Source organism: Lonchura striata, chromosome 26, assembly GCF_050655825.1.
Source record: "Lonchura striata isolate lonStrDom1 chromosome 26, ASM5065582v1, whole genome shotgun sequence".
Classification (NCBI taxonomy): Eukaryota; Metazoa; Chordata; class Aves; order Passeriformes; family Estrildidae; genus Lonchura; species Lonchura striata.
This window is the reverse complement of record NC_140728.1, coordinates 2,809,807-2,822,141: the sequence shown is the minus strand read 5'-3', so window position 1 is coordinate 2,822,141 and position 12,335 is coordinate 2,809,807. Positions and strand designations below refer to the sequence as shown.

The 12,335-nt window shown below is 55.8% G+C and overlaps 1 protein-coding gene across 2 annotated transcripts in view; it reads left to right on the top strand.

Annotated features, from left to right (window-relative positions):
- ITPR3 (inositol 1,4,5-trisphosphate receptor type 3) overlaps window positions 1–11,772 on the top strand; it is a 37,481-nt gene extending 25,709 nt beyond the window's left edge. The window contains exons 37-58 of one of the 2 annotated variants that reach the window (XM_077789078.2): window positions 111–219; window positions 361–451; window positions 656–825; window positions 1,256–1,430; window positions 1,520–1,704; window positions 2,301–2,501; window positions 2,851–2,961; window positions 3,299–3,394; window positions 3,641–3,742; window positions 3,970–4,056; window positions 4,627–4,737; window positions 5,127–5,319; window positions 6,044–6,169; window positions 6,587–6,759; window positions 6,852–7,016; window positions 7,503–7,695; window positions 8,034–8,129; window positions 8,462–8,583; window positions 8,788–8,953; window positions 9,850–10,010; window positions 10,436–10,597; window positions 10,891–11,772. In XM_077789078.2, coding sequence (XP_077645204.1) covers window positions 111–219; window positions 361–451; window positions 656–825; window positions 1,256–1,430; window positions 1,520–1,704; window positions 2,301–2,501; window positions 2,851–2,961; window positions 3,299–3,394; window positions 3,641–3,742; window positions 3,970–4,056; window positions 4,627–4,737; window positions 5,127–5,319; window positions 6,044–6,169; window positions 6,587–6,759; window positions 6,852–7,016; window positions 7,503–7,695; window positions 8,034–8,129; window positions 8,462–8,583; window positions 8,788–8,953; window positions 9,850–10,010; window positions 10,436–10,597; window positions 10,891–10,959 — 3,064 coding nt within the window. In that variant the 3' untranslated portion in view covers window positions 10,960–11,772. Of the gene's footprint in view, window positions 1–110; window positions 220–360; window positions 452–655; window positions 826–1,255; window positions 1,431–1,519; window positions 1,705–2,300; window positions 2,502–2,850; window positions 2,962–3,298; window positions 3,395–3,640; window positions 3,743–3,969; window positions 4,057–4,626; window positions 4,738–5,126; window positions 5,320–6,043; window positions 6,170–6,586; window positions 6,760–6,851; window positions 7,017–7,502; window positions 7,696–8,033; window positions 8,130–8,458; window positions 8,584–8,787; window positions 8,954–9,849; window positions 10,011–10,435; window positions 10,598–10,890 lie in introns of both variants that reach the window. The other variant, XM_021542647.3, reaches the window with a different exon arrangement.
- The last annotated feature ends 563 nt before the right edge of the window (window positions 11,773–12,335 follow it).

Below are 12,335 nucleotides of genomic sequence, written 5' to 3'. Positions count from 1 at the left end.
GGGTGGGCTGTGCATCCCTGCGTGCCTGCAGCCTGGAGGGGCGGTGGGGTGGCTCCTTCAGGGATCCCTGGGTCCATCCTGGCTGTGTGACGATGGCTTTGCTGTGCCAGGCTGGTGCAGCACACCAAGGACCTCATGGAGACAGAGGAGAAGCTCTGCATCAAGGTGCTGAGGACGCTGCAGCAGATGCTGGTGAAGAGGAACAAGTATGGAGAGAGGGTGAGCACCATGATCTGTGTCCCTCCAGCCCCACTCCCAGGCTGGCAGAGCCCACCCTGGGCACCCAGGGGTGCTCAGCTGGTTCTGCCCTGGCCCCAGCCTTGGCGTGGGGACACTGGTGACATTTGCTTGCCTCGACAGGGCAACCTGCTGCGGAAAATGCTCATGAACAATTACCTGCAGAACAAGAGGTCCAGCTCCAAGGGGGAGATGGGGGATGCTGCTGGGGGAGGTGAGTGCCCCTCTGCCGCCCCTTCCCCTCAAATTCCCATCTCCCAAACAGGGATGGGAGCAGGTGTGTGGCTGGTTGCCATGTCTCCACCTCCACAGAGCATTTGGGGAGGTGAAGGGATGGCACTGAGGTGCCCCAGCAGTGGTGGAGCTGTGCTGGCTCAGTGCTGGCACAGCATCACACCCCTCCTGTCCTCTCACGCAGGCCAGGACCAGGACTGGTCGGCCATCGCCGCTGTCCAGTGCCGGCTGGACCGCGAAGGGGCCACCAAGTTGGTGGCTGACCTCATCATGAACACCAAGAACGAGAAGATCTTCCAGGAGAGCATCCTGCTGGCCATCCGCCTGCTGGATGGAGGCAACACCGAGATCCAGGTGCTGAGGGGGATTGGGCAGGGGTCGGCGTGGGGGTGCAGTGCTCAGCCCCGGGCAGTGGGTTTGGCCAAAATACCCCTTGTTTGTGCTGAAATCTGGTGATTTGAGTTCCCCAGCTCCAGGGCTGGATGAAAGGCTGGAGGCTGTGGGAGGAGCAGGTGGTTCCAGGTTGTTTCTGGAGCTCTGCTGATGCCCTCTGCTGGGAATTCCTAAAATGGCTGAGGGCTGCAGCACTGGTGGGGGACCAGGGTTATCCCAAACCCTTTGTCACAGGGAAGCTGAAAAATGGTGTGTGCAAATCCCAGAGGGGCTCCAGCAAAAAGCAGGTTATGCTGGGCAATGTCTGCAGTGCTGAGCCTGCTGCCCGGAGGGACAGGCAGGGACACTTTGAATCCCGTGGTGGGGACCTGAACGAGTGTCCTTTCACCAGAAATCCTTTTACAACCTCATGACGAGCGACAAGAAGTCCGAGAAGTTCTTCAAGGTTCTGCACGACCGGATGAAGAAGGCTCAGCAGGAGACCAAGTCCACGGTGTCGGTGAACATGAGCGACATCGGGAACAAGCCCCGCGAGGACAAGGACGAGCCAGAGCCTGGCACCAAAGGTACAGGGGCTGTGTCCCCTCGTCCCCTCGGCAGGGCCAGCACGGCTGGGTGACAGCCTGAGGACTGACGAGGGGACAATTGCCTCCAGGACGAGGAGACACCTTCCTGCTGCCCGGCACCCCCACGCGGTACCCGATGGCCGTGGGCTTCCGCAAGGGCCACGACCCCGGGGAGCAGGGCCAGAACAACGAGATGGGGGTGACGGTGCTGATCATGGAGCCCATCCTGCGCTTCCTGCAGCTGCTCTGCGAGAACCACAACCGCGACCTGCAGGTTGCTGCTGGGGCTCCGGGGCTGGGCTGGGGGAAGGTTGGGATCTGCCCCAGTTTTTGGCCCCCAGAATGCTGTGGCACCCAGCAGCTCTGTGCCTCAGTTTCCCCATCAGTGCACTGTCGCTGTTGAGGCAGGACAGGAATGAATAGACTCGACTCAGAAGGCTGCTGAGAGTAAAACTCTGGTTTATTCAAAATACCCTGCTCTTTTATACAGAACTTCGTGAGGACCAACTCCATTGGTCCTGGAGTGAAAACAATCCACTCCATTGGTGTACAGTGCTTGACACACAGTGATAGAACTTAACTATAAACAAGGTGAAAAACAAGAGAGATAAAGAATTATTTACATCCTTCTCCAGCTGTTTCCCAGGCTTCTGCCTGGCTAGAAACTCTTGTTTCTCTCTTTGACTGAATCTGAGTCCCACAGTGCACCGTCCAGCTTGGGGCTGTGGGAGGAGTTTGTGGCAGGACTGGCTGTGGGACTGAGGTCCGTAGGTTGCAGGGGCAATCCCAGCCCAAATGTCCCTCAAACTGCGGCTGGAGGGGTGTGGGAAGAGAGGGATCAGGACCCCACTGCTGGGCTCTGCTCCACAGAACTTCCTGCGGTGCCAGAACAACAAAACCAACTACAACCTGGTGTGTGAGACGCTGCAGTTCCTGGACATCATGTGTGGCAGCACCACGGGCGGGCTGGGGCTGCTCGGCCTCTACATCAACGAGTACAACGTGGCTCTCATCACCCAGACCCTGGAGACCCTGACCGAGTACTGCCAGGGGCCCTGCCACGAGAACCAGGTCCGGGGACAATCCCCAAACCTCGTCCCAGACCAGGGCGGCTTCTGGGGGGATGTGGGTGAAGCAGGGACAGGTTTTTGGGTTCAGAGTGTGAGCAGGAGCAGAACGTGGGCAGCAGAGGTCACAGGGCTCCTGCACAGGTCACCAGCTGCTGCTTGGCTGCAAAATGGGGTGATGCAGATGGGGGGTAAATAATTCAGTGGTGTGATCGGGGCCCTTTGCAGGGAGAGGGGAGTCTGGGGGCCCAGGGCTGCGGGCAGGGCAGTGTTTCAGACCAGGGCTGTGCTGGAGGGTGGGGCTGGGAAGACTGGCAGGATCTGAGGGCTAACACACTGCCCGACCACCCCAGAGCTGCATCGTGACCCACGAGTCCAACGGGATCGACATCATCACAGCCCTGATCCTGAACGACATCAGCCCCCTCTGCAAGTACCGGATGGACCTGGTCCTGCAGCTGAAGGTGCACCGAGGCCTGGGCTGGGGCGGTGGGGACGTGTCTGTGTGTCACTGGGTGTGTCACTGCATGTGTCACCACGCGTGTCACTGCAAGGACTCACTGGCAGGGTCACGGGCTGTGCTGTGGGGTGAGGGTGGCACTGGAGAGGGGACCCTGCCTGTGTCAGACCCTCGGGTGTGGGAGCAGATGGGCTCGGTGGAGCAGGGCTGGGGCATCTCCACCACACTCAGATGTCCCTGGCACAAGGGAGTTGGCGGGGGCACAGGATAATTCTGCCCACCCCAAAGCCCTGGGCAGTGGCAGGGCACGGCTCCCCTCACCAAGGGCTTCTCCTCACCAGGACAATGCCTCCAAACTCCTCCTGGCCCTCATGGAGAGCAGGCACGACAGCGAAAACGCCGAGCGGATCCTCATCAGCCTCCGTCCCCAGGAACTGGTGAGGGAACTCGGAATGTCCCACTGAGCCCCCAGCCCACAGCTGGACATCCTCTGCCCTGGCTCATGCTGCAGATTCTGCCTCCTCTGCCCCACTGCTGCTCCTGCTGCCCAAATCCTGGCTGGAGGATGAAGCAGGGCGTGGGGAGGAGCTCAGTGCCCCCTGTGCTGCTCCTGCTGCCCAAATCCTGGCTGGAGGATGAAGCAGGGTGTGGGGAGGAGCTCAGTGCCCTGTGCTGCCTTGCAGGTGGATGTGATTAAGAAAGCCTACCTGCAGGAGGAGGAGTGTGAGAACGCCGAGGTTTCCCCCCGGGAAGTCGGACACAACATTTATATCCTGGCGCTGCAGGTAGGGAGCTGTAAAAGCATCCTGCCAGGTTGTGCTCACAGCTTGCACTTTTTCCCCCATAATTGTGCACATTTCCTTCAGCCAGACTGGCCTCCCTAGGGAGCCAAGTGTGCCCTTGGCTGTGGGGAGCAGCCATGGCTTGCTGGCCACCCTGCACCCCCTGTGTGGTGCTGCTGGTGGCTGCCTGCCACCCTGTGCTCACTGTCACCATCCCTGTCCCCTCCCAGCTCTCCCGACACAACAAGTCCCTGCAGCAGCTCCTGAAGCCGGTGAAGCGAATCCAGGAGGAGGAGGAGGAGGGAATCTCATCCATGGTATGGAGAGGCACAGCCCCCACAAGCTGCTCTGAGCCAACGCTGTAAAAAGCTCTTGCAGAGCTCACCTGGGCTTTGTTGCTGAGGATTTGATGGATTTTGGTGTTCTCCAGGGGATTAAAGAGGGAGAGACACCTAAATGCCCTTTTAGCCAGAGGTAGAAGCCCAAAGGTGTGTGTGCCCTGCTGTGGGGTGACACAGGCTGGTGGCCCTGGGGGGGTCCTGCCCTTACCCACTGCCCCCCTTCCCTTCAGAAGGGAAGGGACGAGTCCTTTGCTGCCGTTCCTTGCCCAGGTACCCGACAAGATTCAGCAGGAATGTGATTTCCCCGGGGGTTTTGTGAGCACTGGTTTGTAATTTGTGGATTAGCAGCACTTGGATGTAATTATTGCAGCGAATCGATTGTCTGTCACTGCAGGGAGCACTCGCACCCCTCTTGGAAGCTTTAATTCATTTGCTTTTCCCTGAAAACCTCATCAGCTGTGGGAGATGTTGAGGCACGTTGTGGGAACAGTCGGATCCAGCTTCTGGCTGGATCCTCATCCTCTCCCTTTACCTCTCCCCATCCAGCTCAGCCTGAACAACAAGCAGCTGTCGCAGATGCTGAAGTCAACGGCCCCAGTGCAGGAGGAAGAGGAGGATCCGCTGGCTTATTACGAGAAGCACACGTCCCAGATCGAGGCAAGGCTGTTGCATTTCCAGCCCACCCCTGCTCCATGAATCCCACCTGGCTCCAGATACCTCACATCTGATTATCTGGCACCGGGAGCTGTCCCCTCTTCCCACCCCCATTAGCTCCAGCAGCCCCCTGGACCCTTCCCTTCTCTCCCAGCAGCAGTGGGATGCAGCTGATCCAGCAGCCTCATCCTTGGCATGGATCCCCCATTCCCACAGTCCCACTTAGCCCAGCCAGGGCTGCCTCTGCTCAGGGCGCTTTGGAAACTTTAAAAAGAGTGGCTGACAATATTTGGGCCCTGTGGAGCGGGAAGGAGGAGGGGAAGGCACAGCTGGATCTGGGAAGGAGGAAAAAACCACAGCAGGGCAGGATCTGAGGGCTCTGCTTCCCGCAGATCGTGCGGCTGGACCGGAGCATGGAGCAGATCATCTTCCCTGTGCCTGGGATCTGCGAGTTCCTCACCAAGGAGACCAAGTACAGGCTCTTCACCACCACGGAGCAGGACGAGCAGGGCAGCAAAGTCAGCGACTTCTTCGACCAGTCCTCCTTCCTGCACAACGAGATGGAGTGGCAGAAGAAGCTGCGCAGTAAGAGCAAGGCAGAGCCTCCCCTGCTGGGAATCCGGGGGATGTTCCTGCAGGGAGCAGGAATTCCCACCTGGGAATGGTTGTGCTGAGCTGCCCGAGCTCTGCAGAGCACCCCACACCTGCAGAGTGCAGGGAGTGAGGGTTAAAAGCCCACCCATGGGGCTCCTCTCTGCTCTCAGGGCAGTTTCTGCACAGGCTGAGGGGCACCTTGCTCACCTCCCCTGGGATTCCAGCTGAGGTGTTTTCCCTGGAAAGCCCTTTCAGTTGCCTTCCCCTAAGCCAGAGGCTTGTAGCTGCACACGGGAAATAAAACCTGTTTCTCTGCTCCCTGCAGACCTGCTCAGGGGCTTCCAGGGTGGAAATCCTGGCTGTAAATCCCATGAAATGAGTATGGCTACTGGGATGCAGCTGAGGAATAGTGAAGGAGCTGTGAGGGAGGACAGAACCAACCTGAATCCAGGGTCTTAGAGTGGGTTTGCAGAGGGCTGGGAAACCAAGGAATGTGAGCAGAGCCACTTGGAAGGTGCACTCCTAAGAGATGAGCAGGAATGCTTCCAAAACACTTCAGGAATGGTTTGAAGGAGGTGGGAGGCTGGGTCAGTCTGGGGGCAGCAGCTGCAGAGCCCACAGGGCTCTGGGGTGGCAGGGAGGGCACAGGGGCTCCAGGAGGACCCGGTTGGCACGAGGCTGGCTGAGGTTTGTGTGTTGCCTCCTCTCCCCCCAGGCATGCCGCTGATGTACTGGTTCTCCCGCAGAATGACGCTCTGGGGAAGCATTTCCTTCAACCTGGCCGTCTTCATCAACATCATCATTGCTTTCTTCTACCCCTACGTGGAAGCCACTTCCATGGGTAAGTGCCCCAGCACCTGCTGCTCCTCGGGGTGGAAGGAGAAGGTCCTTGGGCTGGATAAAGGCAGATCCTTGGGTTCCTACAACCCCACATCCTTTCTGCTGGATAAAGGATTTCAGGATTTCAGATTCCAGCTCTCCCACCCCTTCCTTCTCAGGGAAACCTGTTTTCTCCTGGGCTGCCCTTCCCCTGTTTGTACAACGTGGGGAGCAGTGATGGATGTAGCCTCCATCACCTACAGTGGTTCTGAGCTCTCGGATAAAAGATGTTAGAAAATGTATCAGGAAAAACCATCTGAACCAACACAAATCCTGCAGTGCAGCACCATCATTTCTGATAAAGAGCTCATTAGTGAGGCTGGGCAGCCTGGCAGCAGCAGTGCCCCTGCCTTTAGCATCCACGTGTTCCTCTTGCCAGGAGTGCTGGATTCCCCGCTGATCTCCCTGCTCTTCTGGATCCTGATCTGCTTCTCCATCATGGCCCTGTTCACCAAGCGCTACGGGGTGAGGCCGCTGCTGGTGGCCCTGATCCTGCGCTCCATCTACTACCTGGGCATCGGGCTCACCCTCAACATCCTGGGGGCTCTCAATGTGAGTTCTGCAGCTGCTGGGGGATCAGGAAGCTGTCCCTCCTTCCCAGAGCGCAGCAAACCCCGCTCCCTCCCGTTTCTGGCTGTCCCCAGCTGACCAACAAGATCGTGTTCGTGGTGAGCTTCGTGGGCAACCGAGGCACCTTCATCCGTGGCTACAAGGCCATGATCATGGATGTGGAATTCCTGTACCACGTTGGCTACATCGTGACCAGCGTCCTGGGGCTCTTCGTGCACGAGCTCTTCTACAGCATCTTGGTATGATAAATTCAGGTGCTTGGGGGCACAGGCAGCCTGGCTGTGCTTTAGGAGCTGGAAGGTTCCTGTGACACCTCCCAGGGGCTGATTGATTGCAGAGAGAACAATTCCCTGTGCTCTAATCTTTGCACAGGCTGAGCTTTCTGCCTCCTGACAGTATCTATTGCTGTCTCTTTCCTGGTCCTGGGCTGTATCTCTCCTTCTAATCTGCTGTGTGCTTTATCTGGGTCAGCTGGGAGGCAACGTGAGCTGGTGAGGGCAGAGCCAGGGTACATGTGGCCTATTCTTGGCTCTCCTGCTGTGTATAAGTCACTCCATTCTTCTCTGCTTCCCTTCAGTAAGCTGGGAAACTTAAAGGCTTTGTGAGAAAAGTTAGTCAAGGTCTGCTGAGCGATCGAAGATCTCAGGATAAAAGGAGATATAGATAGACCAGGCATTATCAAGAGAAGCACCCCGCAGCATTTCTTTGCTCCTGGGTCCTTTCAGCTGTTTGACTTGATCTACCGTGAGGAGACCTTGTTTAACGTCATCAAAAGCGTGACGCGGAACGGGCGCTCCATCCTGCTGACAGCCCTGCTGGCCCTCATCCTCGTCTACCTCTTCTCCATCGTGGGCTTCCTCTTCCTGAAGGATGACTTCATCCTCGAGGTGGACCGGCTGCCGGACAGCAAAGCCAAAGGTTGGGCGGTGCTGGGGGTCGGGGGACACTGTGGGACCCTCCGGACACATCTCAGGGTGTGCTGGGTGGGTTTTACACTGCGAGCACTGCTTTTGGGACAGCCCTGTGCTCGTGCTGCACAGAGCAGGGTTTGGGGTTAGTGGTGGCAGAGAAGGGGGCACAGAGCTACCAATGAAGGGTCAGGGTCTCAACTCTGAGAAAAAGCTTCAGGGCCTATTAAAAATAGGAGAAAGGAGATGCCAACCTTTTCCCAGGTTGGCATCTTCCTGGGAGCCCACGGGCAGTGGTTTGCTGGGGAGAGGTGCTGCTCTCACAGCGCTGGGGTCTCTTCCTTGCAGATGATCCCTTGGGGATGCAGAAGAACATGGAGTCCTTCATGGAGTCGTGCAGCAGTGACAAAATCAGCTGCTCTGCTGCACCCACTGCCTTGGAAGGTAAGAGAGCCTTGTGGAAATGCCAGCTGTGTGTGGCAGCATGGATTTGCCAGCCAGCTGAGGAAAATCCCACCTTTTCCAAGGCAGAAACTCAATCCACTTCCTGAGACATAACTGGCCTGTGAATTTTGCACTGACCCTGGCATAAAAAAATATCGGGGTGCATTCATTTAATCAGAAAGGAGGTGGGAGCTGCAGGAGTGTTTGGCTGCTGGAGGAGCTGCCGAGATGCTGCTGGCTGGGACATCACAACAGGCAGCTGCTCCTTGTCACTGCCAGGGTCTGGTGCCCTGGCTGTGCTCCGAGCCCTTGCCCTGCTCTCTCCCCAGCAGCCGAGCCGGAGCAGTGGGAACGTGCCTGTGACACGCTGCTCATGTGCATCGTCACCGTCCTCAACCACGGCCTGCGCAACGGCGGCGGCGTGGGGGACATCCTGAGGAAACCCTCCAAGGATGTGAGTGGGGACAGCACCTGGGGCTTCTTTCTTCTGCCAAACCCTGCTGCAATCACTGCTGGCCCTCTTCCTGGGAGCTGCAACACATCCAGCTCCGTCCCTGACGTTCTCCTCCTCCGCTGGTGCCTCAGCCACGGCTGTGTCACAGGGCTGGCTGGAGCAGAGCTCTGCAAGACTCCCAGTTCTCCCTCTCATCCATTACAGGAGTCCCTGTTCCCTGCTCGAGTTGTCTACGACCTCCTCTTCTTCTTCATTGTCATTATCATTGTCCTCAACCTCATCTTTGGGGTCATTATTGACACCTTTGCTGATCTGAGGAGCGAGAAACAGAAGAAGGAAGAGATCCTGAAGACCACCTGTTTTATTTGTGGTGAGCACTGGGAATACAGGAATTGCCCCAAAGTTCCTCCTCCTCTCCCAGGCTGGGGGAACGAAAAGAATTTCAGCTGGATTCTGGTTTTTATTTATCACTGCAAAACTTGAAACTGGTCATTGTGGAGGTCACTGCACTGGGAAGGGTTTAAACAAGGCATCAGCTGGAGGGAAATTCAAGGAGTTGTTCCTCACCCTGCTACTGAACCCCACGTTGTAGGGTTCTTACCACTGTGCATCTCACTCCTGAGACCTTCCCTTGGCCAGTGGGGGGAAAAAAGCAGCATATCACTGGGGAAATATAATAGACAAAATGCTCTGGAATCTTTTCAGTCAGCAGTAGGCATGAAAAACAAACAAACAAACAAACAAAAAAACCCACAAAAAACCAAACAAACAAACAAACAAAAAAAACCAGTAAATTTCTCTGCTTTTTCCTCTAATGATCCTCTGGGTTTATTTTACTGGGCAGAGGCAGAACCAGCAGGACATGGGAAGAAATTGTTCCCTGTAAGGGTGGTGAAGCCCTGGCACAGGGTGCCCAGAGAAGCTGTGGCTGCCCCATCCCTGGAAGTGTTAAAGGCCAGGTTGGACAGGGCTTGGAACAGCCTGGGATAGTGGAAGGGGGTGGAAAATCCCTTCCAACCCAAACCACTCCATGATTCTTTGATTCTGTGATTTTAAAGAGAAGTCTCCTGAACCCCCAGCTGGGTTGCTGCCTCCTGGTTTGGATGTTTATGTGCTAAATGCCAACTAATTATTAAAACCACTTGAATGTCACCTTTGGGAGGGGATGCACAGGGCTGAATTTCCTTCCACGTGTTTGCTGCTCACTCACCTCCTCCCCTCCCCATCTCTTCCCTGTCCTCCTCCACCCTTCCCTGCCTTTCCCAGGGCTGGAAAGGGACAAGTTTGACAACAAGACCGTGTCCTTTGAGGAGCACATCAAATACGAGCACAACATGTGGAACTACCTGTACTTCATCGTGCTGGTGCGGGTGAAGAACAAGACCGACTACACCGGCCCCGAGAGCTACGTGGCACAGATGATCAAGGTACAGGTGCCCTCCTTGGCTATCCCAATCTGCCTGCTCCGGGGACAAGGGGCTGGCCAAGGAAAAACAGCTCTGGGAAGTCCTTTTGGAAAATACTGGCTAATGGCGCAGTGCCCGAGTTTGTTCTTTGCTGGTTTTTAACACGTGGTCTTATTTGAGGGTTTGTCCTGTGAGTTGAAGGGTTGAACCAAGCAGGGAGTGGGGTTTCAATGGGGTTTCTAGGCAAGGGAGGGAAAGGAAAGCAAGGAAAGAAAAACTTCTGCACTTGGGCCCATGAATCAGCCTAGAAATGGGAAAATTGCAGATTTTTGCAAAGAGAGTTTCTTTAATCCCTCAACACAGGGAGGTTACCTGTTAAACTCTCTCTTCCCTCCTCCTCTCTGACCTCTCACCCCAACTCCCCTTGTCCGTGGTCCCATTCCCAGAACAAGAACCTGGACTGGTTCCCCCGGATGCGAGCCATGTCTCTGGTCAGCAATGAAGGGGAAGGGGAGCAGAACGAGATCCGCAATCTGCAGGACAAACTCAACACCACCATGAAGCTCGTGTCCCACCTCACCTCCCAGCTGAACGAGCTGAAGGAACAGGTATGGGAAATGGGAAAGCCCCTGTAGGAACTCTCTGTTCTTCCCGAAATAGCCACTGAGGGCAGGGAGCGGGAGGCAGGTCCTGCCCAAGGCAGCACAATGACAAGCACAGGGCCCCTGCAGCTCTTTGTTGGGGGAACTGGGGACACCTGGGACACGTGGGTTTGGGAAGTGCCTCACCAGCTCAGACTTTGCTGGCAGAGGCTCAAAGCAGCAGAGTCAGACACTTGGGAAGCACATCCAAGAGCAGGAGGGCCCAGAATTGCCTCAGCGTGTCCTTGTTGGAATTGCAGATGACGGAGCAGCGGAAGCGCAGGCAGAGGATGGGGTTTGTGGATGTGCAGAACTCCATGAACCACTGAGACACAGCTCCAGCCACCGAGGGACTGCACCTGTGTCAGCTGAGGAGGCTGCTCCTCCCTGGGCTCCAGGCATGGGTTGTCACTGCCTGGGGACAATGGACCACATGGAAAGGGCTTCCCAGGCAGCATCTCCCTTAGAGCGCTTGTAAGCAATGCCAGGGGCAGGGACGGGCCGGAGCCCACCCACACCTGGGCCCAGGTGTTTTAATAACACCCTCGTAGGAAGATAAACCATACAGGACTTTCATTCCTCACTGCAATAACTCTTTTATTTTGCAACTGTGGAGGGTTGTATCTTTATCTCCATGTGCTCCAGCCCCTCGGCTGTGGGGTCAGTAGCTGTAGGGCCGCACTATTTAACTTATTCTGAGTGCCACTTGTCCCTGTGGGTATTTGCCAAGCAGCCCTCGTTATCTGCTGTGCCTGCTCCACGCTGACCTCTCTCCATTTCCAGAATTCTCTTCATCCTGTGCTGCAGTAAAGAGCAGCTGAACTCAAGGAGGTGGATTTAATTTAATTAAGTTGTCAGATGAGGAGCTGAGCTTGCCCTAGTGGGAACTAAAAATCTTTTGCCTTCTGTGGACCAAGGATCTTTGGGCAGCAGTAGTAGGAGCGTGCAGGTTTACAGGAGTTCACTGTGAAGGGGTGTCCTGTGTTTTAGTTTCATCTCTGGTGTCATGTTCTACCTTTTTTTTTTTGTTGTTTTGTTTTTTTAGTTGTTACCGTTGTTACTTAAGAACTGAAGTGTAAATTGCCTTAACTAAATTAAATACAGAATCATGTTATAATAAAAACTTCAAGGTGGTAAAGTCCCCTCCCTGTGCCCTCTGGTGTGTGATGGGGCTGTCAAACAGAACCCAAGCAGGGCTGGCACCCAAGGTGCTCCCCAGCCCGCTGCTCCCAGCTCCAGGTGTTGCACATCCCCTGCCAAACGCTGCCATGAAGAGCCACCACGAGCACCAGCCTTGGTTCCTGGAGCTCTGGACCACAGCCCGCTGCAGTTTCAAATTCTTTCAGTGCCTGCCAGGAAATCGCTGCTGAAACCCATAGAAAGGAGCAGCTGTTGGTGCTGTGGAGCCCTGGCACAGCTCTGCTCCAGACACTCATCCTTCCCAAGCCCAAGAACAGACACTGATGAAAGCAGTAAAGCTCTAAAAAGGAATAAAAAAGCCCATAACAGGGAAGTTGCAGAACACTTGAAATGTGTTTATGGCTCCATCTAGCAGCATGTCATTTAATGCTGCTTTCACCCTCAGCTCTGCACTAACCCACACATCCCTCTCCTCAGGCTGGGGGGAATCTGCACTGAGCTGGCTCCTCCAGCAGCAGCTGATTAAAATCTCAATTAAACTCGTGCAGTGCTCCACTGTCACCAT